The sequence below is a fragment of the Phyllobates terribilis genome, unplaced genomic scaffold (genome assembly GCF_046119375.1).
Source record: "Phyllobates terribilis strain yellow unplaced genomic scaffold, ASM4611937v1 Scaffold_3__8_contigs__length_932513732, whole genome shotgun sequence".
NCBI lineage: Eukaryota > Metazoa > Chordata > Amphibia > Anura > Dendrobatidae > Phyllobates > Phyllobates terribilis.
This window is the reverse complement of record NW_027362763.1, coordinates 98332774-98356618: the sequence shown is the minus strand read 5'-3', so window position 1 is coordinate 98356618 and position 23845 is coordinate 98332774. Positions and strand designations below refer to the sequence as shown.

General features: G+C 43.1%; 1 protein-coding gene across 1 annotated transcript in view; it reads left to right on the top strand.

Moving 5' to 3' along the window:
* Positions 1 to 216: 216 nt before the first annotated feature.
* LOC141258448 (astacin-like metalloendopeptidase) overlaps positions 217 to 23845 on the top strand; it is a 36641-nt gene continuing 13012 nt past the window's right edge. The window contains exons 1-3 of the mRNA XM_073673447.1: positions 217 to 398; positions 505 to 667; positions 22965 to 23155. Of these exons, the coding sequence (XP_073529548.1) occupies positions 217 to 398; positions 505 to 667; positions 22965 to 23155 (536 nt within the window). The remainder of the gene's footprint in view (positions 399 to 504; positions 668 to 22964; positions 23156 to 23845) is intronic.

The window sequence follows — 23845 nt, the reverse complement described above, 5'->3', positions numbered from 1 at the left end:
TGTGTGCTGGAGTCTGCTTCTCCGGGTCCTACATCACAGAAGCCTTGCACTTCGGGGACACATACCTCCCGTCCACGACCTGTCTGGCAGCGACTTTACAACAGATACAGAAAGAGAACATCTGAGGGGCAATACCAGGAAGGCATAGCAAAAGTATTCTAAAGCAGCAGCTGATATCATCAAACATGTGTGTCAACAGATATGGACATCTAGCAAATGGCCAAGGACTGGACAATATCCGTGTTTATTTCTATTCCGAAGATTGGAGATGCTACCGGTTGTGGAAATTATCGGACAATTGCGCCCATACCTCATGCCAGCAAAATACTATTGAAGATCCTACAAAGATGGCTACAGCCTTACTTTGGCAAAGAGCTGCCAGAGAAACAAGCAGGATTGTGAAAAGGCAGAGGAACAAGAGATGTTATTGCTAACATTAGATGGATAATGGAAAAAGAGAAAAGAATACAACAATGAGATCTTTTTTAACTTCATCGACCACAGCAAAGCCTTCGACTGTGTTAATCACCAGAAACTTTGGAATGCCATGAAGGATATGTGTGTGAAGAACCATCTGATTAGCCTCATTAGGAACATTTACATTGACCAAGAAGCAACAGTCCAAACAGAACACGGTGACATGGCATGGTTCAAAGTAGAGCATGGCGTGAGACAAGGCTGTGTCCTGTCACCACTTTTCTTCAATTTATATGTGCAAGCTATTTTCAAGAAGGTTGGACTTGCTGAAAAAGAAGAAGGAATTAAAATTTCTGGATGAATCATCAATAATTTTAAATACGCAGACAATACAACATTGATAGCAACAAGTGTAGATGGAATAAAGGACTTATTATGGAATGTCAAGATGGAAAGCTCGAACATGAGACTGTTACTCAACACAAGGAAGACAAAGATATTGACTACTGTCAGGTATAATCGGGACACATGAACAAATGAGAAAACAAATCCTGAAAATCACATTGTTTGATTTGGACAGAATTTTTTTTTCAAATTTTGGTGGAAAATAAGTATTTGGTCTATTACAAAAGTTCATCTCAATACTTTGTTATATATCCTTTGTTGGCAATGATAGAGGTCAAACGTTTCTGTAAGTCTTCATAAGGTTAGCACACACTGTTGCTGGTATGTTGGCCCATTCCTCCATGCAGAGCTCCTCTAGAGCAGTGATGTTTTGGGGCTGTCACTGGGCAAGACAGACTTTCAACTCCCTCCAAAGGTTTTCTATAGGGTTTAGATCTCTAGACTGGCCAGGCCACTCCAGGAGCTTGAAATGCTTCTTACGAAGCCACTCCTTCGTTGCCCTGGTGGTGTGCTTGGATCATTGTCATGCTGAGAGACCCAGCCATGTTTCATCTTCAATGCCCTTGCTGATGGAAAGAGGTTTGCACTCAAAATCTCACGATAAATAGCCCCATTCATTCTTTCATGTACACGGATTAGTCGTCCTGATCCCTTGGCAGAGAAACAGCCCCAAAGCATGATGTTGCCACCCCCATGCTTCACAGTAGGTATGGTGTTCTTTGGATGCAACTTAGCATTATTTCTCCTCCAAACACGAAGAGCTGTGTTTCTACCAAACAGTTATACTTTGGTTTAATCTGACCATATGACATTCTCCCAATACTCTTCTGGATCATCCAAATGCTCTCTAGCAAACTTCAGAAGGGCCTGGACATGTAATGGCTTAAGCAGGGGGACACGTCTGGCACTGCAGGATCTGAGTTCCTGGCGGTGTAGTGTGTTACTGATGGTAGCTTGTGTAACATTGGTCCCAGCTCTCTGCAGGTCATTCACTAGGTCCCCCTGTGTGGTTCTAGGATTTTTATTCACCGTTATTGAGATCATTTTGACCCCACAGGGTGAGATCTTGTGTGAAGCCCCAGATCGAGGGAGATTATCAGTGGTCTTGTATGTCTTCCATTTTCTAATTATTGCTCCCACTGTTGATTTCTTCACACCAAGCAGCTTGCCTATTGCAGATTCTGTCTTCCCAGCCTGGTGCAGGGCTACAATTTTGTTTCTGGTGTCCTTCAACAGCTCTTTGGTCTTCACCATAGTGGAGTTTGGAGTGTGACTGTTTGAGGTTATTTTCCACCAACATTTGAAAAAAAATTCTTTCCAAATCAGACAATGTGATTTTCAGGATTTGTTTTCTCATTGTGTCTCTCATAGTTGAGGTCGACCTATGATGTCAATTACAGGCCTCTCTCATCTTTTTAAGTGGGAGAACTTGCACAATTGGTGGCAGACTAAATACTTTTTTCCCCATTGTATGTCTTATATTAATATTCTATGAAATGAATGTTATTTGATTATTACCAGCTTTCTGAACGTCCCTTCTCATAACATAGTGTTTATTCTTCCTATCCAGCTCATACCTTCAAACCATATATTTCTTCTAAGTTTTATTAGACTCTGTTCACATATGTGTTGAAGACTCTGTTAGAAATTCCATCAGATTAAGTGATAAAGGCGGTGTTAATGGAGATTTTTTTCCATTAAAATTAAAAATAAAAAAAACTGATGGACCACATATTATATCAATTCAGTCTGGGAAGTGGCAGTCTACCCATCAAATAACAAATTCAGCTTTGCCACTTGATTTCTGTATTAATGGAAGCAGTGAAACTGATGTTATCAGATTCTAAGGTTTACCAAGTAAGTCTATTTGATATCTAATGAATTTTATTTTCTGTGTATTATTGTGTTGTATTTTTGTACACTTTTGCTGTAAATTTAGCTTTGTACTTGTCATTGGTAAATCTCTTTTTACATGTATATTTCTTAACTGTGTATCCTGTACAATTAATATTTTATAAAAAATGATAATATATATGTAAAAAAAAACTCACACTGTTGACGTAATGTCAGTGTTGCAGACGATAACAAACACCGAAAGTAGCAGTGGAGTGAGTGAGTGAGTGAGTGAGTGAGTGAGTGAGTGAGTTGTTTTCTGAAGCCATAAACTGGGTCAATGTCCTAAAAAATAAAAGTAAACTAGAAATAGGAGAAACCCAGCTGGTCTGAATAGAGCTACATAGGAGCAATAAATGGCAAAAAGAAAGAGTATACAGCACTATAGCAAAAGGGTAAAAATAATGCAATGACAAATTTTTGAGAACAAAAAAATTATGAAAGAAACAAATCAAAGTAGAGAAACTCATGGGAAAGTAAAAATCTAAAAAAAAAATGTTCTTCGACATGAACAGTAAGAGACTCAAAAATGATAATGTTAGCCACCTCAAAAATAATGTAGGTGAAATGGTGGAAGAGGATGAGGGAAAGGCTGCTCTATTAAGTGCCTTCTTCTCTACAGTATTTATACAAGAAAATCCAACGACATGATCAGAGATACCATAAATTCTCCATTAAATGTCATCTGCTTAACCCAGCAGGAAGTACAGCATCTCCTCACAACTACTAAGATACACTCCTTAACATTGGAATTGCAAAACTAAGAAGGCAATGTTGTGGAATTATGGAAATGACAAGATCGATAAACATGCTAATGATAAATGATTAAAGAAAATTTTAAAAACATCTTAATTTATTCAGTATAGATTATGATCACCTTGTGATGAAATCTCAGCACTTACAGCCTTGGCTGCTATCAATGAGGTTATGAATGGTCGTCTGAGGAATGTTCTGAATGCACTTGGACAAATCATCAAGATCCACTGCTGGCAGTTCCTGTGCAATGGCCAACCAATTACATCCTAGATGTGCTCGATGGGAGACAAGACCGGGGACACTGCAGGCCATGGGAGTATATTTAGACCATTTGTGTAAATTTCCCACTTTCCTTTAATGAGCTCATTATCTGATCACAGTTTCCACTTGGAAGATGTAAACAGTTAAACTCGACACATTGTAACAGCGAACAGTGGACTGGACACATTGTAACACAATGTCTGGCCTACATGGAATATTTAGTCTGCCCCTGGAATCCCTGCTGGTACCAGACTATTCAGATTCCCTAAAAAAAGCCTAATTGTCACTTGTTTTTCCTAATGTAATCCAATGGAGGACAATGGATAATTTGGCATTGACTTCAATATCAGTTTTGGTGCCAATGTTTTGTGCCAATAGTCCAGGGCTATTATAAGTGGGTGATGATTACAACTACAATTTAATTTAGGTTGAGAGTCGATGAGTAATAGGAAACCTCTTCCTTCCACCAGTTTTAGAAGAGGTGGGATCCTGGGCCTTACCTTAATGTAGGGACTTAACTTCTATCTTCAAACTATATAAGGGGATAATATTAAACCCTAACAGCTTTGGTAGGTGGGAATAAGGGCAGCAGCCGGCATTTATTAATTCAATATACCCCAATATATGAACATGACTTGAATGAGTTGGGAATGAAAACTATTGTAATGTGACCAGTCCGTTATACCGGGAAAGTTCACTGTGTACGGTACTAGAGAACAGAGGTCCTCGATATCCGATCCTAAGTGGAAATCAGCCTTCTCCATTTTCCCATCGTTGGCCTGTTTCCCATAGATTAGTTATACAGTCACGGCCAAAAGTATTGAGAATGAGACAAATAGTAATTTTTCCAAAGTTTACTGCTTCATTTTTTGTAATGGCAATTTGCATATACTCCTGAATGTCAAAGAGTGATCAGCTTAACAGCAATTACTGTACTTGCAAAGTCAATATTTGCCCAGAAAATGAACTTTAACCCCCAAAACACATTTCAACATCATTGCAGTCCTGCCTTAAAAGGAGCAGCTAACATCGTTTTAGTGATTGATCCATTAACACAGGTGTGGGTGTTGATGAGGACGGGGCTGGCGATCAATCAGTCATGATTAAGTAAGAATGACATCACTGGACACTTTAAAAGGAGGCTGGTTCTTGGTATCATTGTTTCTCTTCAGTTAACCATGGTTATCTCTAAAGAAACACGTGCAGCCATCATTGCACTGCACAAAAATGGCCTAACAGGGAAGAGTATCGCAGCTACAAAGATTGCACCTCAGTCAACAATCTATCGCATCATCAAGAACTTCAAGGAGAGAGCTTCCATTGTTGTCAAAAAGGCTCCAGGGCGCCCAAGAAAGACCAGCAAGCGCCAGGACCGTATCTTAAAACTGTTTCAGCTGCGGGATCGGACTACCAGCAGTGCCGAGCTTGCTCAGGAATTGCAGCAGGCTGGTGTGAGTGCTTCTGCACGCACTGTGAGGCGCAGACTCTTTGAGCAAGGGCTGGTTTCAAGGAGGGCAGCAAAGAAGCCACTTCTCTCCAGAAAAAACATCAGGGACCGACTGATATTCTGCAAAAGGTACAGGGAGTGGACTGCTGAGGACTGGGGCAAAGTCATTTTCTCTGATGAATCCCCTTTTCGATTGTTTGGGACATCTGGAAAACAGCTTATTCGGAGAAGAAGAGGTGAGCGCTACCACCAGTCTTGTCTCATGCCAACTGTAAAGCATCCTGAAACCATTCATGTGTGGGGTTGCTTCTCAGCCAAGGGAATCGGCTCACTCACAGTCTTGCCTAAAAACACAGCCATGAATAAAGAATGGTACCAGAATGTCCTCCAAGAGCAACTTCTCCCAACCGTCCCAGAGCAGTTTGGCGCCCAACAATGCCTTTTCCAGCATGATGGAGCACCTTGCCATAAATCAAAGGTGATAACTAAATGGCTCATGGAACAAAACATAGAGGTTTTGGGTCCATGGCCTGGAAACTCCCCAGATCTTAATCCCATTGAGAACTTGTGGTCAATCATCAAGAGACGGGTGGACAAACAAAAACCAACAAATTCTGGCAAAATGCAAGCATTGATTATGCAAGAATGGACTGCTATCAGTCAGGATTTGGTCCAAAAGTTGATTGAGAGCATGCCAGGGAGAATTACAGAGGTCTTGAAGAAGAAGGGGCAACACTGCAAATATTGACTTGCTGCATTAACTCATTCTAACTGTCAATATAACCTATTAGTACTCATAATATGATTGCAATTATATTTCTGTATGTGATATAAACATCAGACAAACACTAATAAAAACCAGAGGCCAGCAGATCATGTGAAAATATAATTTTGGTGTCATTCTCAAAACTTTTGGCCATGACTGTACAGTAGATCCCTTACCACTTACAGTACTTTGTCTCTACTTATTATGCCAATCTATATATTTTAATGCCCTCACGTATTGTTGGCAATGGAGAGGTGTTTGGATACATTTATAACCCTAATGAGCTCATTATCTTATCAGGGATTACACTTGAAAGGTGAAAACAGTGAACACAATGGACGGAGGGTGTAATCCTTCTTATGGGGATCAGCGGTCAGTACAATGGCTGCAGTGTCCATGGCTGGTGTACGTGGAATATTCACTCTGCCCCTGGGACCCCTGCAGGTGCTGGAATTGTCACAATTCCTGACGAGCAGCCTAATTACACTGGTCTACAAAATAAAAATTCTCAGGTCGAAAGGTTTTTTTTAATGGATTTAAGGTATTTTGAGGAGCGCTGAATTCAAGAATCCCATGACTTTTGCTGAATTGGTTCTAGTTTTTGAGATAATTCAGAAAAATAATGCTTTCCCAATGCAACTTGTGTGTGATAACAAATGCAATAGCTTTTTTTCTGTCCTTTGACTCTTTAACAGTATCGAAGGTAATGAAATATCCCATATAATTATTTGGTATTTCAATTTATAAGCTTACAATGCTATAAAAACGACTTTTTGAAGCCAGAATTCTACTGTATTTAATTAATTAACTATTAAATATCTCAGAAACTAGAGCCGATCTGGCAAAACCAAAGTCATATTCTTAATCAGCACCATAAACTTAATATAAAACCGTTCAGACATAGTTGGCACCAAAATCACTCTATACCAGTGTTATCACTAGTTCCTCACCATGTATGTCACCCATCTGTTTCTTACTTTCAGTATTCTCTTTTACATTCACAATTCCATTACCTGTCCCATATTATTCACTTCCATTATTAACTACATATTGCACATTACTCATTCAAGCTCTCTAATGCGCATGCGCTCAATCACAGCTTGTCCCAGGCATTTTTTCAACAATTGTTGACTTTTATATATAAGATTTCCATACAATCCATAAAATGTGTCTAAGGGAAATATAGTCACCCGGCACATAAAACTCCAACCATGGATAACAAAAAGAAAAAAGGAAAAAAGAGGAGAGAAGGTGTGCAATTTAAGATATTTTAATCAAGTGATAATATATAATTTAAACAGCTTATTTCTGGAAACAGAAAGGTGGATACAAAAAGAGGTCAATGCATAGCACACACAATTGTACACTTCATGATATACAGTCATACAGTACAGACCAAAAGTTTGGACACACCTTCTCATTTAAAGATTTTGCTGTATTTTCATGACTATGAAAATTGTACATTCACACTGAAGGCATCAAAACTATGAATTAACACATGTGGAATTATATACTTAACAAAAAAGTGTGAAACAACTGAAAATATGTCTTATATTCTAGGTTCTTCAAAGTAGCCACCTTTTGCATTGATGACTGCTTTGCACACTCTTGGCATTCTCTTGATGAGCTTCAAGAGGTAGTCACCGGAAATGGTTTTCACTTCACAGGTGTGCCCTGTCAAGTTTAATAAGTGGGATTTCTTGCCTTATAAATGGTGTTGGGACCATCAGTTGTGTTGTGCAGAAGTCTGGTGGATACACAGCTGATAGTCCTACTGAATAGACTGTTAGAATTTTTATTATGGCAAGAAAAAAGCAGCTAAGTAAAGAAAAACAAGTGCCCATCATTACTTTAAGAAATGAAGGTCAGTCAGTCCGAAAAATTGGGAAAACTTTGAAAGTGTCCCCAAGTGCAGTTGCAAAAACCATCAAGCGCTACAGAGAAACTGGCTCACATGAGGACCGCCCCAAGAAAGGAAGACCAAGAGTCACCTCTGCTTCTGAGGATAAGTTTATCTGAGTCACCAGCCTCAGAAATCGCAGGTTAACAGCAGCTCAGATTAGAGACCAGGTCAATGCCATACAGAGTTCTAGCAGCAGACACATCTCTTCAACAACTGTTAAGAGGAGACTTTGTGCAGCAGGCCTTCATGGTAAAATAGCTGCTGGAAACCACTGCTAAGGACAGGCAACAAGCAGAAGAGACTTGTTTGGGATAAAGAACACAATGAATGGACATTAGATCAGTGGGAATCTGTGCTTTGGTCTGATGAGTCCAAATTTTAGATCTTTGGTTCCAACCACCGTGTATTTGTGCAACGCAGAAAAGGTGAACGGATGGACTCTACATGCCTGGCTCCCACCGTGAAGCATGGAGGAGGAGGTGTGATGGTGTGGGGGTGCTTTGCTGGTGACACTGTTGGGGATTTATTCAAAATTGAAGGCATACTGAACCAGCATGGCTACCACAGCATCTTGCAGCAGCATGCTATTCCATCTGGTTTGCGTTTAGTTGGACCATCATTTATTTTTCAACAGGACAATGACCCCAAGCACACCTCCAGGCTGTGTAAGGGCTATTTGACCAAGAAGGAGAGTGATGGGGTGCTACGCCAGACGACCTGGCCTCCACAGTCACCAGACCTGAACCCAATCGAGATGGTTTGGGTTGAGCTGGACCGCAGAGTGAAGGCAAAAGGGCCAACAAGTGCTAAGCATCTCTGGGAACTCCTTCAAGATTGTTGAAAGACCATTTCCGGTGACTACCTCTTGAAGCTCATCAAGAGAATTCCAAGAGTGTGCACAGCAGTCATCAAAGCAAAAGGTGGCTACTTTGAAGAACCTAGAATATAAGACATATTTTCAGTTGTTTCACACTTTTTTGTTAAGTATATAATTCCACATGTGTTAATTCATAGTTTTGATGCCTTCAGTGTGAATGTACAATTTTCATAGTCATGAAAATACAGCAAAATCTTTAAATAAGTAGGTGTGCCCAAACTTTTGGTCTGTACTTTAAGTCCACAGGTTATGGTAGTAAACAGAATAATGTCAGTCCATATCAATTATATATTAAAATGATTACAAATTACCATATTTGTCTACAGACCACAACGATTGTGAAACAAAAAACCACAAAAGGACAATAGTAAATAATCACAAAGTAAGGCATGAGGTTACAAATACAAAGTGTGGTTAAGGAATACCATGCCCAACTTAGGCATAGTGTAGTGCCATGCATGGACCCCACAGTGGAGGAATTCCCCGCTTACAAACCCCAAACTACATTTCCTCTTTGAGTTATAGCTTCTAAGGCGCCCTGCTGCGCAGTGGTGCCACAGATCCCAGAGGGGTGCATGGACGGACTTCTCCACAAGAGGCCCTCATAGCATTCATACACCTCCACCTTCCACCTCAGACCAGCAGAGGGAGCCCGTTAGGGATATATAAAGGGAAGGTGGAGCCAGGCAGCTGAGTGAAGTCATGGTCTTAGTTTCAGTTCAGTCTGTGAGTGTCCAGACAGGAACACAGCTCTGAACAGGCTGGAGCGGCCGCTCCACCAGCAGGGGTCGTAACTCCGTTGATCCCTATGGCCCTGCCGTATATACCTGGGGCGAAGTGGTTCCCCCAGTATAATGGTAAACTGGACACACTGTCCGGATTCAAGAGGAAAATATGCGGCATACTGGATATGTATTCTATGACTGGCAAGCAGAGAGCTGCTGTAGTGTTCGGACAATTGACTGGTGCCGCTGAGCGAGAAGTTGAAACCTGGCCAGCCGCAGACCAAGAATCAGTGTCCATCATCTTTAAAACATTGCAAACAGCGTTTGAAAACCGCACTGAGACAGATCTCCGGATGAGGTTCTACCAGTGTGTCCAGAAACCCGAGGACAGTATCTGGGACTATGCCTGGCGCTTACAGGAGGCCCTGCGGGCCCTGAAACAGGTTAATCCAGCCAGCATCCATGAGGAAAATAAAATGCTGAGGGAACAGTTCATCCGGGGGTTAAAGTCCCAGGAGGAGAGCAGAACTGTACGGTGGTGGGCCTTAGACCATCCAGATACCACCTTTGACACCCTTAAGGACATGGCTATAAAGAGCCTGCAGCCCCTGGAAACCACAGACACTGCTATCCAGCGTTACCAGGGTGGGGCCACTCCATTGCCTGCAGCACCCACTGTTCCTTCACTAACGGTCGAAACAAGGACGCAAACAGTGCCCTCTAGTGAGCTGGACAGCCTTCACTCTGAAGTGCGCAAGCTAAGTAAAACCCTGGCCACTGTTATGAGCACCCTTCAGCTACAGACGGAGCCTGAGCCAGAAGGAAGGATCCTGCTAGCCGATAGCCCTGAGGATGTCCCCTGGATGAGAAGAAGAAGGAGGACAACGCCACCCAGTAGGAGGACAACGCCACCCTCGAGAAGGACAACACCACCCCGTGGGAGGACCAACGACCAACGACGCCCACCAGAAGACTTCATCTGCTACCGCTGCAATAAAGCAGGCCACACCACGCGGATCTGCCCTTTAAACGAGGAAACCCTGGGGCCGAGGGCCGGCACCCAGGAGTAGACCAACCAGGCCCATCAAACTGGTACCGCCGGTTCGTAGGAGGAAGACCTTTCCTGTCCATTGTGCTGGATGGCATCGCGACACCTGCCCTGCTGGACACAGGATCTCAGGTAACCATCATGCCTGATGTCCTCTACAAAAGGTTCTGGTCCATAGACGAACTTCGCCCGCCAGCTCCAAACCTTTCCGTGTATGCCTCTAATGGCCTCCCCCTTAACCTAGTCGGGGTTAAGGATGTGGCAGTAAAGGTGGGAAGAGTGGAACTGAAGGACCAGGGACTAATTGTAGTAGAGACTAATCCTGATGATACAGACTTGTATATGGTACTTGGCACAAATATTGTTAGTAACTGTTTGGGAGAAGTGTTGTTCTTGCTCCAACAGATGGCTGACACCGCCAGACCAGGGCAGAGGAGGGTGCTCCAGAAAGAGATCCAAGCCCTTATGTACCAGCAACAGGTAAAGCTATCAGGTGGTGAAATTGGTAATGTACGGGTGACAGACCCGATACCCATTGTGATTCCCCCGATGAGTGAGATGCTGATTTGGTGTAGAGCAGCAATAGGTCTCAGAGGACTGAGCTACCAGGCGGTAGTAGAGCCCCTTAGCTCGGAGCATAGACCTACACTCTTGACTGCCAGAGGAGTAGTGGATGTACGCAATGGGAGGGTGCCCGTACGCCTCCTAAACTATGGGGAGGACGAGGTTAGATTACCACGCTACGCCACTGTTGCCAAACTGTACACAGTAGATTACAACTCCATACACACGGCGGAGTCTTTAACCTCACCAGATGAAGTGGAGGATAATGACCCGGAAACCCAGGTGGAGGATTGGTGTCAACAGCTCCATGTTGGGACAGACACCACTCCTGCCCATCAGAAGCAGGGTGTACACCGGGTGGTTCAGGAATATGAGCAGGTATTCAGTAAACACCCACTTGACTTTGGGAGGATTAAAGGGGTACAACACCATATACCCACAGGTAACCATCCACCCATCAAAGAACGTTACAGGCCCATACCGCCAGCACACTACCAGAAGGCGAAGGAGATGTTGCACGACATGAAGAAGGCAGGGGTAGTAAGGGATAGCTGTAGTCCCTGGGCAGCTCCCTTGGTCCTAGTCAGAAAAAAGGATGGAAGCATGAGAATGTGTGTAGATTACAGACAGGTAAATCGCATAACACACAAAGATGCATACCCTTTGCCCCATATAGAGGAATCCCTGGCTGAATTAAAGTCTGAAAATTACTTCTCTACCCTTGACCTCACTAGTGGGTACTGGCAAGTAGCTGTTGCTGAGGAGGATCGGGAGAAGACAGCCTTTACTACCCCGATGGGACTCTGCGAGTTCAACAGTATGCCGTTTGGACTCTGCAACGCCCCCGGAACGTTCCAGAGATTGATGGAGTGCTGCCTGGGACACCGCAACTTCGAGACTGTACTGATATACCTGGATGATGTGATAGTGTACTCCAAAATGTACGAGGACCGTTTGAAGCACCTGGCAGAGGTATTTGAGTCGCTGTCCCGGTATGGGATGAAGCTGAAGCCCTCCAAGTGCCACCTGCTCAAGTGAAAGGTACAGTACCTGGGGCACATCGTCAGTCCAGAAGGAGTAGCACCGGACTCGGAGAAGGTCACTGCCATCCAGAAATGGCCAGAGCCGAAGAGCCTCAAGGAGTTACGTCAGTTCCTGGGACTAGTCGGGTTTTACGGAGGTTTGAGAAGGACTATACCAAAAAAGCGGCGCCTTTGCAAGATCTCCTAGTAGGACAGTCTGGGAGAGGCAGAATCCCCCCGTTCCAGTGGGGTAAGGAGCAAGCTGAATCCTTTGAGGTGATGAAGGAGATCCTGACCGGCGAAGAGATCCTAGCCTACCCTGACTTCAGCCAACCATTCCTGCTGTACACTGATGCCAGCAACGAAGGATTAGGAGCTGTGTTACGTCAGAAGCAGAATGGCCGAGAGAAGGTGATCACCTATGCAAGCAGGAAGCTCCGCCCGACCGAGAGGAACCCAGAGAACTATAGCAGCTTCAAGTTGGAGTTCCTGGCCCTGGTCTGGGCCATCACCGAGCGGTTCAAGCACTACCTAGCCTCCAGTAAGTTCACTGCCTACACTGATAATAACCCCTTGACTCATCTGGAAACAGCCAAGCTAGGAGCCATGGAACAACGATGGATGGCTCGGCTGTCAAACTACCAATTCACTATTAAGTACCGGGCAGGCCGCAAGAACGCCAACGCCGATGCCCTGTCCAGGATGCCTCACCAGTCGGACACTGAGGAAGAAGTGGATGACCTGGAGGAGATTGAACTACCTGCCTTTCATTGGAATGGAATGGTCCACGAGCAACGAGCCTCCAGGAGGCATCGCGGTAAAATGTTAGACCCTTTGCCTCACCACAGCTTGAAGGAGACCCAGGACAGTGACCCGGTTGTCAGCCGTATCAAAGAACTGATAACCCAGGAAGGTTCCTCCCTGGAGAAGAACGCGTTTCCACAAGCCAAGCAACTGTGGAATGAGAGGAGCCGGCTGTTCATTTATAGAGAGAAACTGTGCCGGAGGTACGTCAACCCCAAAACCCATGAGATGGTATGGCAGATAGTGTGGCCCAAGACAGACATCCAGATGGTGTTGGAAACCTACCACGATCAGGCGGGGCACTTTGGCTGGAAGAAGCTAGAAACCCTGCTGAAGTGTCGGTTTTATTGGGTAGGAATGCGCAGTTCCATTGAGAGGTGGTGCCGGAATTGTGGACCCTGCAGCCTCAGAAGAAAAGACTACAGCAGCCAGAAGGCACCCCAGCAACCCATCAAGACGACTCATCCCTTGGAGATCGTGGCCCTGGATCATGTCAAGCTGTCACCCAGCAGGTCAGGATATTCCTATGCCCTGACCATGGTGGATCACTACTCCCGGTTCCTGTTGGTCGTCCCCGTCAAGGATCTGATGGCAGAAACTGTGGCGAAGACGTTTCAGGCGTACTTCTGCAGGCCCCATGGATACCCGGAGCTGGTGCTGACAGATCAAGGCTCAGCCTTTGAAGCCGAATTGTTCAAGGAGTTCTGCCATCTGTACGGGTGTAAAAGATCCGGACTACACCGTACCACCCCCAAACCAACGGTCTCTGTGAAAAGATGAATAACATTGTCATTGACCTGCTGAAGACCTTACCACTAGAAGAGAGAAATCAGTGGCCAGACCTACTACCTGACCTGGTAGATCTGTACAATCACATACCTGTGAGTTCCACCAATTGTACTCCAGCATATCTCATGCGAGCAAGACCCGGGAAGTTGCTCATGGACATGGAGCTTGGTGTAGTAGAACCAGAAGCAGATATGTCCACTGAGGACTGGGACACGACCAGACAGGAGCAGTACAGAAGAGTACAGGCCTGTGTCGAAGACAGTCTCACTCGGGTAAGAGACAAGCAGGAAGCTCACTACAATAAAAGTGCACCCGCAGAACCCTTCGCACCAGGAGAAGTGGTGTTAAAGAGGAAAAGGAGAAACCACAAACTTGGTGACCAGTGGGAGAGAGAACCCTACACTGTGTTAAATTCAAGATTTGATAACAAGAAGACCTGTTTGATTAGCAAGGACGGAGGAATAACGACTGCAACGGTATCTAGAGACCATCTGAAGTTGTGTCCAGACCTGCTAAAGCCCAAGAAGAAGTGCCTCTCACCGTACCGGAGGAGCCTAAAGAAGTAGTACTCCATACTGAGATTCCCCGGCAAATTGGCCTCAACTAGGAGGAGCAGTAATAATACCTGTGATACACTTCTTTCAACAGCCAGAAGACCCTCCACAGCAAGAAGAGCCAGTAAGTGCTTCAGAAGAGCCTGCTCAAGAAGAATCCCCGGAAGAAGGATCCCCGGTTGGAGCAGAGCAAGAAGGCCCAGCCAATGGTATACTTGCCAGTCCCGTAGAGAGGTTAAGGCAACCCTGCTGTCCCCCTACACTTAGAACTGACAGAATGGGAGGTAGTGCAAACACTAGTGTCTCAATTATCCCAGTACTACATAGGTCGACACGTAGCACACGAGGTCAGACCCCTGTCAGATACAGAGAATAGAGAAGGAAACTCTGATATTATAAATAGTTGCCCCTGGGGTATGTTGTTCTTGTGTAAATTTCATTTAATTATTGATGTGTTTTGCTTACAATGGACAATTTAGGTGACATGGACACTTAGCATTGCATTTAGTTACCCATAAGGGTATATATGTATAAAAGACTCTGTGGCTGAGGACTGTGAGCAGCCCAAAAATTCTTATGTATGTAGTTGCACTCTCTGGAGTGCCCCTTAGTTGACCACTGAACAAAAACCTGCTTGGCATGGCCGAAGACGTGGTCCATCACCTGGATCACTTATGCCCTGCAGCCACGCCCAGGGCCTACGTTGAGGGTTTTCGGACGGGTCCCTCATGCTGCTCATCTTCACCAGTGAGATGGACACCATTAACTTGTAAGACTCTGAGGACGCTCTATATCTGTATATATTTATTATGTTTTTATACCTGTAACGTTCAAGAGATGTGCCTCCCATAAAGGGAAGAGTTATTGTTAATCTGTTTTGAAAATTACTTCAGTCCAGGAGTACTGAGCTTTGCTAGGGGGGAATGTGGCGCCCTACTGAGCATTGGTGCCAAAGATCCCAAAGGGGTGCATGGACGGACTTCTCCACAAGAGGCCCTCATAGCATTCATACACCTCCACCTTCCACCTCAGACCAGCAGAGGGAGCCCGTTAGGGATATATAAAGGGAAGGTGGAGCCAGGCAGCTGAGTGAAGTCTTGGTCTTAGTTTCAGTTCAGTCTGTGAGTGTCCAGACAGGAACACAGCTCTGAGTGAGCTGAGAGCGTGCCGACGCTCAGAGAGCGGTGAAGACGCAGCACGCTAGCTGCCAAGTAGTAAGGGCCCCGAGTGTGGTCGACGGCGAGGAGAAAAGGAGAGTGGAACTCAGGGGGCAGAGGAGCATAGTAGCTCACCCCGATTTATATACCGGACACCGGGTCCGCGCCTACAGGGACTCCTTACACCCAGTAGGAACCACCGGAACCCCTGGAGAACTACAGGTCCCAGGTCCACCTAATGCTGCTTGTAGTACCAGAGCCAGGAGTCACAGAGGTCCCAGCATCCAGGGAGATTGATCTCCAAAGAGAAGGCCCTACCACCAGGTCAGCAGGTGCAGAGAGAGAGAGTAACCAAGCTAGGCCCAGCTCCAAGCAGGCCAGAAGCTTAGAGAGTGAAGCAATGGATCAGGAGGCACTATACCCGCTCACTGGGGAGAGTCCAGAAGTGCGCCCTTCACCTGGAGTACCCTGGACCGTGCCTGCAGCATCACCAGTAAAGGTACTGAAGCTTACCCCTGTGTGAGTGTGCATCCTTCCTCCGGGACCGACCTGCCGTCTCTCCCCTGCACCACTATCCAGTGCATCCCCTACACTGCCCTGAGGCCTGCTCCACCTGTGGGGAGCTGTCCCATCATTTGTTGCCCTAACATCTGCCTCAGAGGACTGTTGCAGTGCTGGTGATCCTCACCAGACACCACAGGTGGCATCACGAATAATTTCAAAAACCCCAAATAATAGAAGTTTCCCCATTTCAATGACCGCCCTGGGTCACGGACCGGGCCAGCCACCATGATATCCCCCGGCAACCAGAGGCCCGGCTGCCGAGTACCCCACGGCCCTGGGGGCGCGTCACTTCATCAGGGGTAAATATCAATATATTAGGCTAAATTGCACACCTTCTCTCCTCTTTTTTCCTTTTTCTTTTTTGTTAATTGTTGACTTTTGTGTTTTTATTGGCTGTAAGCCATAATCATCAACATTAACAGAAATAAACACTTGTAATAGATCACTCTGTTTGTAATGACTCTATATAATATAGGAGTTTCACTTTTTGTATTGAAGAACTGAAATAAATTAACTTTTTGATGATATTCTATTTTTGTGAGATGCACCTGTACTTATAGAAAAAAATTACACTATTGAGATTACGTCAGTGCTGCAGAAAATAGCAGATAAAGGGAGCAGCGGCAGAGACTCAGGGTTGAACCTGGAGAGGGTGAGAAAGGAAAAGTTTTTTAAAACCATAAACTGGGACAATATTCTAAAAAAATAAAAAATTAAAAATAGGAGAAAACCAGTAACAATTAAATTTTATAGAGAAAAAACAAATAAAAGCAAAGAAACTCAATGGCAAGAAAAGTAAGAATAATCAAAAAAATATTTTTCAACAAGTAAGAGACTCAAAAATTGTGTTGGCCCCCTCAGAAATAAACTGGGTGAAATGGCGAAAGTGGATGAGGGGAAAGGCTGATCTATTAAATGTCTTCTTCTCTACAGCATTTATTCTGAAACTTCGAGGACAGAGACAACATGATCTGAGTCACCGTAAATTCTCCATTAAATTTCGCCTGCTTAACTCTGAAGGAAGTACAGCGCTGACTCACAACTACTAAAATACACTCCTTAACCTTGAAATGGCAACTGTAAGGAAAAATCGTGGAATTATGGAAATCACAAGATGGATAGACATGGTAATGATAAATAATAAAAACTGTAAACATTTTTCAAATCTTCTCGATTCATTCAGTATCAAGTATTAGCACCAAGTGCAGAAATCCCGGCACTTATAGCTTTCTCTGCTATCAATGAGGTTATTATTGTTTGTCTGAGGAATGTTCTGCTGCGCTGAATACACTTTGACAGCAAATCATGAAGATCCGCTGTTGGCATCTCCCTGTGCAATTGCTGACCAATGATGTCCCAGATGTGCTTGATGGGAGACAAGTCCGGAGTTGCTACAGGCCATGGTAGCATGGTTAGACCACATAGGTTGCTCACAGGAGCATGAGCACCATGAGGCTTGGCGTTGTCATATTGAAAAACAGCTCCTGGGTCACATTGGAGAAATGACGGTACCACTGGTTCACAACCAAATCAATATAATTCTGAGCTGTTAGTGACCTGGAATGAAGACTAGAGAGATCCAGCTACGCTACATTATGCCACCCTACAACATAATGCCAGAAGTTGGACCAGCGTGATGTTCTCTCATGAAGGGCCTCTTCATGGCATTGCCCACACGAACTCCAAACCAATCTCCAGTTATCATTGCATCCATGACAAAAGCAGAGTTATGGAAAAATGCAAGAGAGCAATAGGGTCTTATCCAATTAATAAATGTTACATAAAAGTATTAAAAACTGCTCACCTAGTAGGGTTGTGTGGGACACAACACCTATAAAGCCTGGACTCCAAATGCTGCAGCTTCCTATGGATATGTCAGAGATAGATGCTGGGAAAAGAAGTTGTTTCTGCGCTCTCTGGAGTCACGACAAACCATTAGTATGGATAAAAATGTAGGTTTATTGTCTACGCGTTTCAGAGTCCACCGACTCTGCAAACCATGTCCTATGAGGAACGGTTACAGGATTTTGGAATGTTTAGCTTGCAAAAAAGAAGACTGAGAGGAGAATTAATAGCTGTCTACAAATATCTCAAGGGCTGCCACATTGTAGAAGAATCATCTTTATTCTCATTTGCACAAGGAAAGACTAGAAGCAATGGGATGAAACTGAATGGGAGGAGACACAGATTAGATATTAGAAAAAACTTTTTGACAGTTAGGGTGATCAATGAGTGGAACAGGCTGTCACGAGAGGTAGTGAGTTCCCCTTCAATGGATGTCTTCAAACAGAGGCTGGACAGACATCTGTCTGAGATGATTTAGTGAATCCTGCTTTGAGCAGGGAGTTGGACCAGATGACCCTGGAGGTCCCTTCCAACTCTACCATTCTATGATTCTATGACTCCTTCCTCAGGACAACCATACATAACAACGGGGTAATCAACATACATGGGTCCCCCCTTGTATTTATTCCATGTATGTTGATTACTCGAGTGATCAACATCAGAGTCGGTGGACTCTGAAATGCGTAGACAATAAACCTACATTTTTATGCATACTAATGGTTTGTCGTGACTCCAGAGAGCGCAGAAACAACTTCCTTTCCCAGCATCTATCTCTAAAAGCAGAGTTAATCACTGAAAGAATAGATCCTCAATTCCAGCCTCCATAGCCATAATGCTCTGCACCATGATAGCCTGTGAGAGCTGTGTCATTTGGCCAATGGATGACCTGTTGCTGGACATCTATCTCATAGCCCAATGTCGTGCAAATGCCTTCTGATGTTTTATGTAGACACTCTTTAAAGACTTATGTATAGTATGTGACATACAACTTCACTTGCAGTACAGCCATTTTTCTAATTTGATGATCCATCTATGCAAAGGTTCCCCTTTGTGTTCTTCTTGCCATCATTCCAACTCATTATTGTTCTCCCAAGCACTGGGATATCCAATGTTGAACAGTGCTGAAATATCGGCCTATACGTGTAGTGAACTTGCACAGTGATAAACCAAAGTCTCCCAATTTAATGATTATGGGACTCTTAGTTTGTGACAACATGTGATAATTAGCTAGTTTATGAACAAAAGACATGGCATAATCATCCCACAAGATTTGATCTGATTTTTGAGGTTTCATGTGGCTAAAAAAATTTTTACTTTCAATCTGAGTTTTATAGTCTTCCCACATACTACACATTGGAGCTTTGTGCTTAAAAAAAGATCATTTGCAGGTCTTAGTGACACCTGCTAATTCCTAGACTGGTGTAACTCCACAGCTTGTCCTTCTTGTCCATGAACTTTCAATGTGGAGTGGTGTAGATAACTCAACAGGAAGAGATGACACCCCCAGGGTACGGCAAGGATTAAGTATTGTGATAGAAAGACCATTATTTCTAATATTTAGGGATGCCATACTAACAGGGGCTGTACCACAGAGCTGGTTAAAAAGTAACTCAAAAGCTGAGCCTGGAAACCATAGGCTAGAAAGTTTAACCTTGATTGTGGGCAAATCCTTTGAGGGTTTTCTTAGAAATCTTGTCTTGTAGTTTTTCAATTAAAATAATGTGATAACCCAGCATGAGCATGGGTTTAGGAGGGATTGGTCTTGTCAAGCTTATCTGGTAAACTTCTATGAGGAGGTAAGTTCCAGACTGTGGAACTAAAGCTATGGATGTTGTCTAACTGGACTTTTCAAACGCATTCAATATGGTACCAAAAGGTTGGTACATAAAATGACAACAATGGGACTTGGGGAAAATACGTGTAATTAAGTTATCAACTAGTTTTGTGATACAAAACAGAGGGTGTTTTTTAATGAAATACAGTCTGATTGGGTTACAGATAACAGTGTGGCACTACAGGGGGTCAGTATTGGGCCCTCTTATTTTTAAAATATTTATTGACCTTGTAGAGGAGATACATAGTAGAATATCACTATCTCCACAGATGATACTAAACTCTGCAGGGTAATTAACAAAGAGGAGAATAATTTGATATTAGAGAGGGACTTGGGGAAGCCTTATACTTGGGCTGAGAAATGGCAAATGAAGTTTAAACTTAGATAAATGTAAGGATATGCACTTGGACAGAGGAAACAGATATACAACTATATATTAAAAGTAAAGCTCTGGGTAGAACTGTTATTGAAAAAGACTTGGAAAGTAAAGTAAACTTTAGTAACCAATGTCAGGCAGCTGCTGTGAAGCAAATATAATAAGGTGTTGTACAAAAAGAGGCATTGATACTTATGACAGAAACATTGTTTTGCTCTATACAAGTCGCTAGCTGAAGTAGAGCGGGCGCAGAACAGCAACCAAGGTTATTAAGAGAATGGGTGGACTGCAATACCAAGATATATTATTAAACTGGGGCTAGTCAATTTGGAAAAACAAAGACTTAATGATATTATTACAATGTGCAAATACATGAATGGACAGTACATAGATTTTCCTAATTATCTTTTTACTCTTAGGTCTACAATGACGATAACTGCACTCCATGTGCAGAGAAAGGTATACTCATCACAGATGGCGATTCTTCACTGTATTGCAGTGAGACTATGAAACTCTATAACATAACATGTTTTAATGGTCGATTCACTAAACAAGTTCAATCAAAGCCTGGATACCTGTGTAGAAAAATATAAAACTTTAAGTTATGGGCACTAGATACTCGTAAGTTGACCCAAGGATCTTGTCTGATTGCTGCATGTGAAATCAGGAAGGAATTTTTCCTCTATTGTGGAGTAATTAGCATTTGCCTTTTGGGGTTTTTGACTTCCTACAGATCAACTTCTTAGGTTATAGGCTGAGTAATGTAAAAAGGGGAAGGAAAATGAATGTGAAAATGAAAAGAAAACATAACTTTTATTGATGCATATGTTAAAATAATTCATATAAGTGCTCTTATTAAAACAAAAATTACACTGTATCTTGACCAAAAGTTAAGGTAAAGCTGCTTGAGAACAAGTAGTAGGCTCACGTGAATGAATGCAGTTAAATGCCCAGATAAAAAAAGTTGTGTTACAGGGTTACTAAATTTTTAGTCAGGATACAGTGTAAAAATCTTTAAGAAGAGCATCTTAATCTTAACATTTACATCAATAAAAGTTATATTTTATTTTTATATTCAAATTCTATTTCCTGCCCCTTTTTTATTACTCATTATTTCAGGTGGTGTACACTAATGTGAATTGATGTTAAATGCTTTTTCAGCAATTCATGAGAATATACAGTACAGACCAAAAGTTTGGACACACCTTCTCATTTAAAGATTTTTCTGTATTTTCTTTACTATGAAAATTGTACATTCACACTGAAGGCATCAAAACTATGAATTAACACATGTGGAATTATATACTTAACAAAAAAGTGTGAAACAACTGAAAATATGTCTTATATTCTAGGTTCTTCGAAGTAGCCACCTTTTGCTTTGATGACTGCTTTGCACACTCTTGACATTCTCTTGATGACCTTCAAGTGGTAGTCACCGGAAATGGTTTTCACTTCACAGGTGTACCCTGTCAGGTTTAATAAGTGGGATTTCTTGCCTTATAAATGGGGTTGGGACCATCAGTTGTGCTGTGTTGAAGTCTGGTGGATAAACAGCTGATAGTACTACTGAATAGACTGTTAGAATTTGTATTATGGCAAGAAAAAAGCAGTTAAGTAAAGAAAAACGAGTGGCCATCATTACTTTAAGAAATGAAGGTCAGTCAGTCCGAAAAATTGGGAAAACTTTGAAAGTGTCCCCAAGTGCAGTTGCAAAAACCATCAAGCGCTACAAAGAAACTGGCTCACATGAGGACCACCCCAGGAAAGGAAGACCAAGAGTCACCTCTGCTTCTGAGGATAAGTTTATCCGAGTCACCAGCCTCAGAAATAGCAGGTTAACAGCAGCTCAGATTAGAGACCAGGTCAATGTCACACAGAGTTCTAGCAGCAGACACATCTCTTCAACAACTGTTAAGTGGAGACTTTGTGCAGCAGGCCTTCATGGTAAAATAGCTGCTAGGAAACCACTGCTAAGGACAGGCAACAAGCAGAAGAGACTTGTTTGGGCTAAAGAACACAAGGAATGGACATTAGACCAGTGGAAATCTGTGCTTTGGTCTGATGAGTCCAAATTTGAGATCTTTGGTTCCAACCACCGTGTCTTTGAGCGGCGCAGAAAAGGTGAACGGATGGACTCTACATGCCTGGTTCCCACCGTGAAGCATGGAGGAGGAGGTGTGATGGTGTGGGGGTGCTTTGCTGGTGACTGTTGGGGATTTATTCAAAATTGAAGGCATACTGAACCAGCATGGCTACCACAGCATCTTGCAGCAGCATGCTATTCCATCCGGTTTGCGTTTAGTTGGACCATCATTTATTTTTCAACAGGACAATGACCCCAAACACACCTCCAGGCTGTGTAAGGGCTATTTGACCAAGAGGGAGAGTGATGGGGTGCTACGCCAGATGACCTGGCCTCCCCAGTCACCAGACCTGAACCCAATCGAGATGATTTGGGGTGAGCTGGACCACAGAGTGAAGGCAAAAGGGCCAACAATTGCTAAGCATCTCTGGGAACTCCTTCAAGATTGTTGGAAGACCATTTCTGGTGACTACCTCTTGAAGCTCATCAAGAGAATGCCAAGAGTGTGCAAAGCAGTCATCAAAGCAAAAGGTGGCTACTTTGAAGAACCTAGAATATAAGACATATTTTTAGTTGTTTCACACTTTTTGTTAAGTATATAATTCCACATGTGGTAATTCATAGTTTTGATGTCTTCAGTGTGAATGTACAATTTTCATAGTCATGAAAATACAGAAAAATCTATAAATGAGAAGGTGTGTCCAAACTTTTGGTTGCAGGTTGAACTTAGTAGACTTGTGTCTTCTTTCAACCTTAAAACTATGACACTTTTTTTTTTTTTTTACTTTGAGAATGGTGATGTTCCGGCCCCGAAACGCGTTGTGAATAAAAAAAAACCTTGCTTATACTCTCTGGATCACACCTTTTCCATTAGTGCAGTCCACATATTGTGATGATAATCTCCACTTTGCCAAACTTCTGTACGATATTCTCCTCCAGCCATGAGGCTGCAGCTACGACACATCAGGCTTCTAAAGGTGTTGTTTCCTCACACAACCCTTACAGGGGAGTGCTACCATCACCCTCACCCCCTACAGATGTTGTTTCCTTACACAACCCTTACAGGTAAGTGCTGCAATCACCCTCGCCCCCTATAGGTGTTGTTTCCTTACACAACCCTTACAGGTGAGCGCTACCATCACCCTCACCCCCTACAGGTGTTGTTTCCTTACACAACCCTTACAGGTAAGCGCTACCATCACCCTCACTCCATTTTGTTTCTTACGGTATTGCACTATCTGTGTGCATTTGTCCCATCCAGATCTTCCCAACCTTAAAACTATGACGCTATTATAGAGATATATGAGGGTTTGATTTTTGCAGTCACAGCTGAAGGTTTTATCATTACAATTTTAGACTTCATACAACTTTCTGATCTTTTTTATTCCATGTTTTTGGGGAAGCAAAGTGACCAAAAATAGCAATTCTGCCACATACAGTGGGGAAAATAAGTTATTGTTTGGAGAGGTCTGTCTTTTTTATCGTAGGTACACTTCAACTGTCAGAGACAGAATCTCAAAAACAAATCCAGAAAATCACATTGCAGGATTTTTACATAATTAATTAGCATTTTATTGCATGAAATAAGTATTTGATACAATAGAAAAACAGAAGTTAATATTTGGTACAGAAACCTTTCTTTGCACTTACAGAGGTCAGACGTTTCCTGTAGTTCTTGACTATGTTTGCTCTCACTGCATCAGGGATTGTGGCCCACTCCTCCATACAGATCTTCTCCAGATCTTTCAGGTTTGG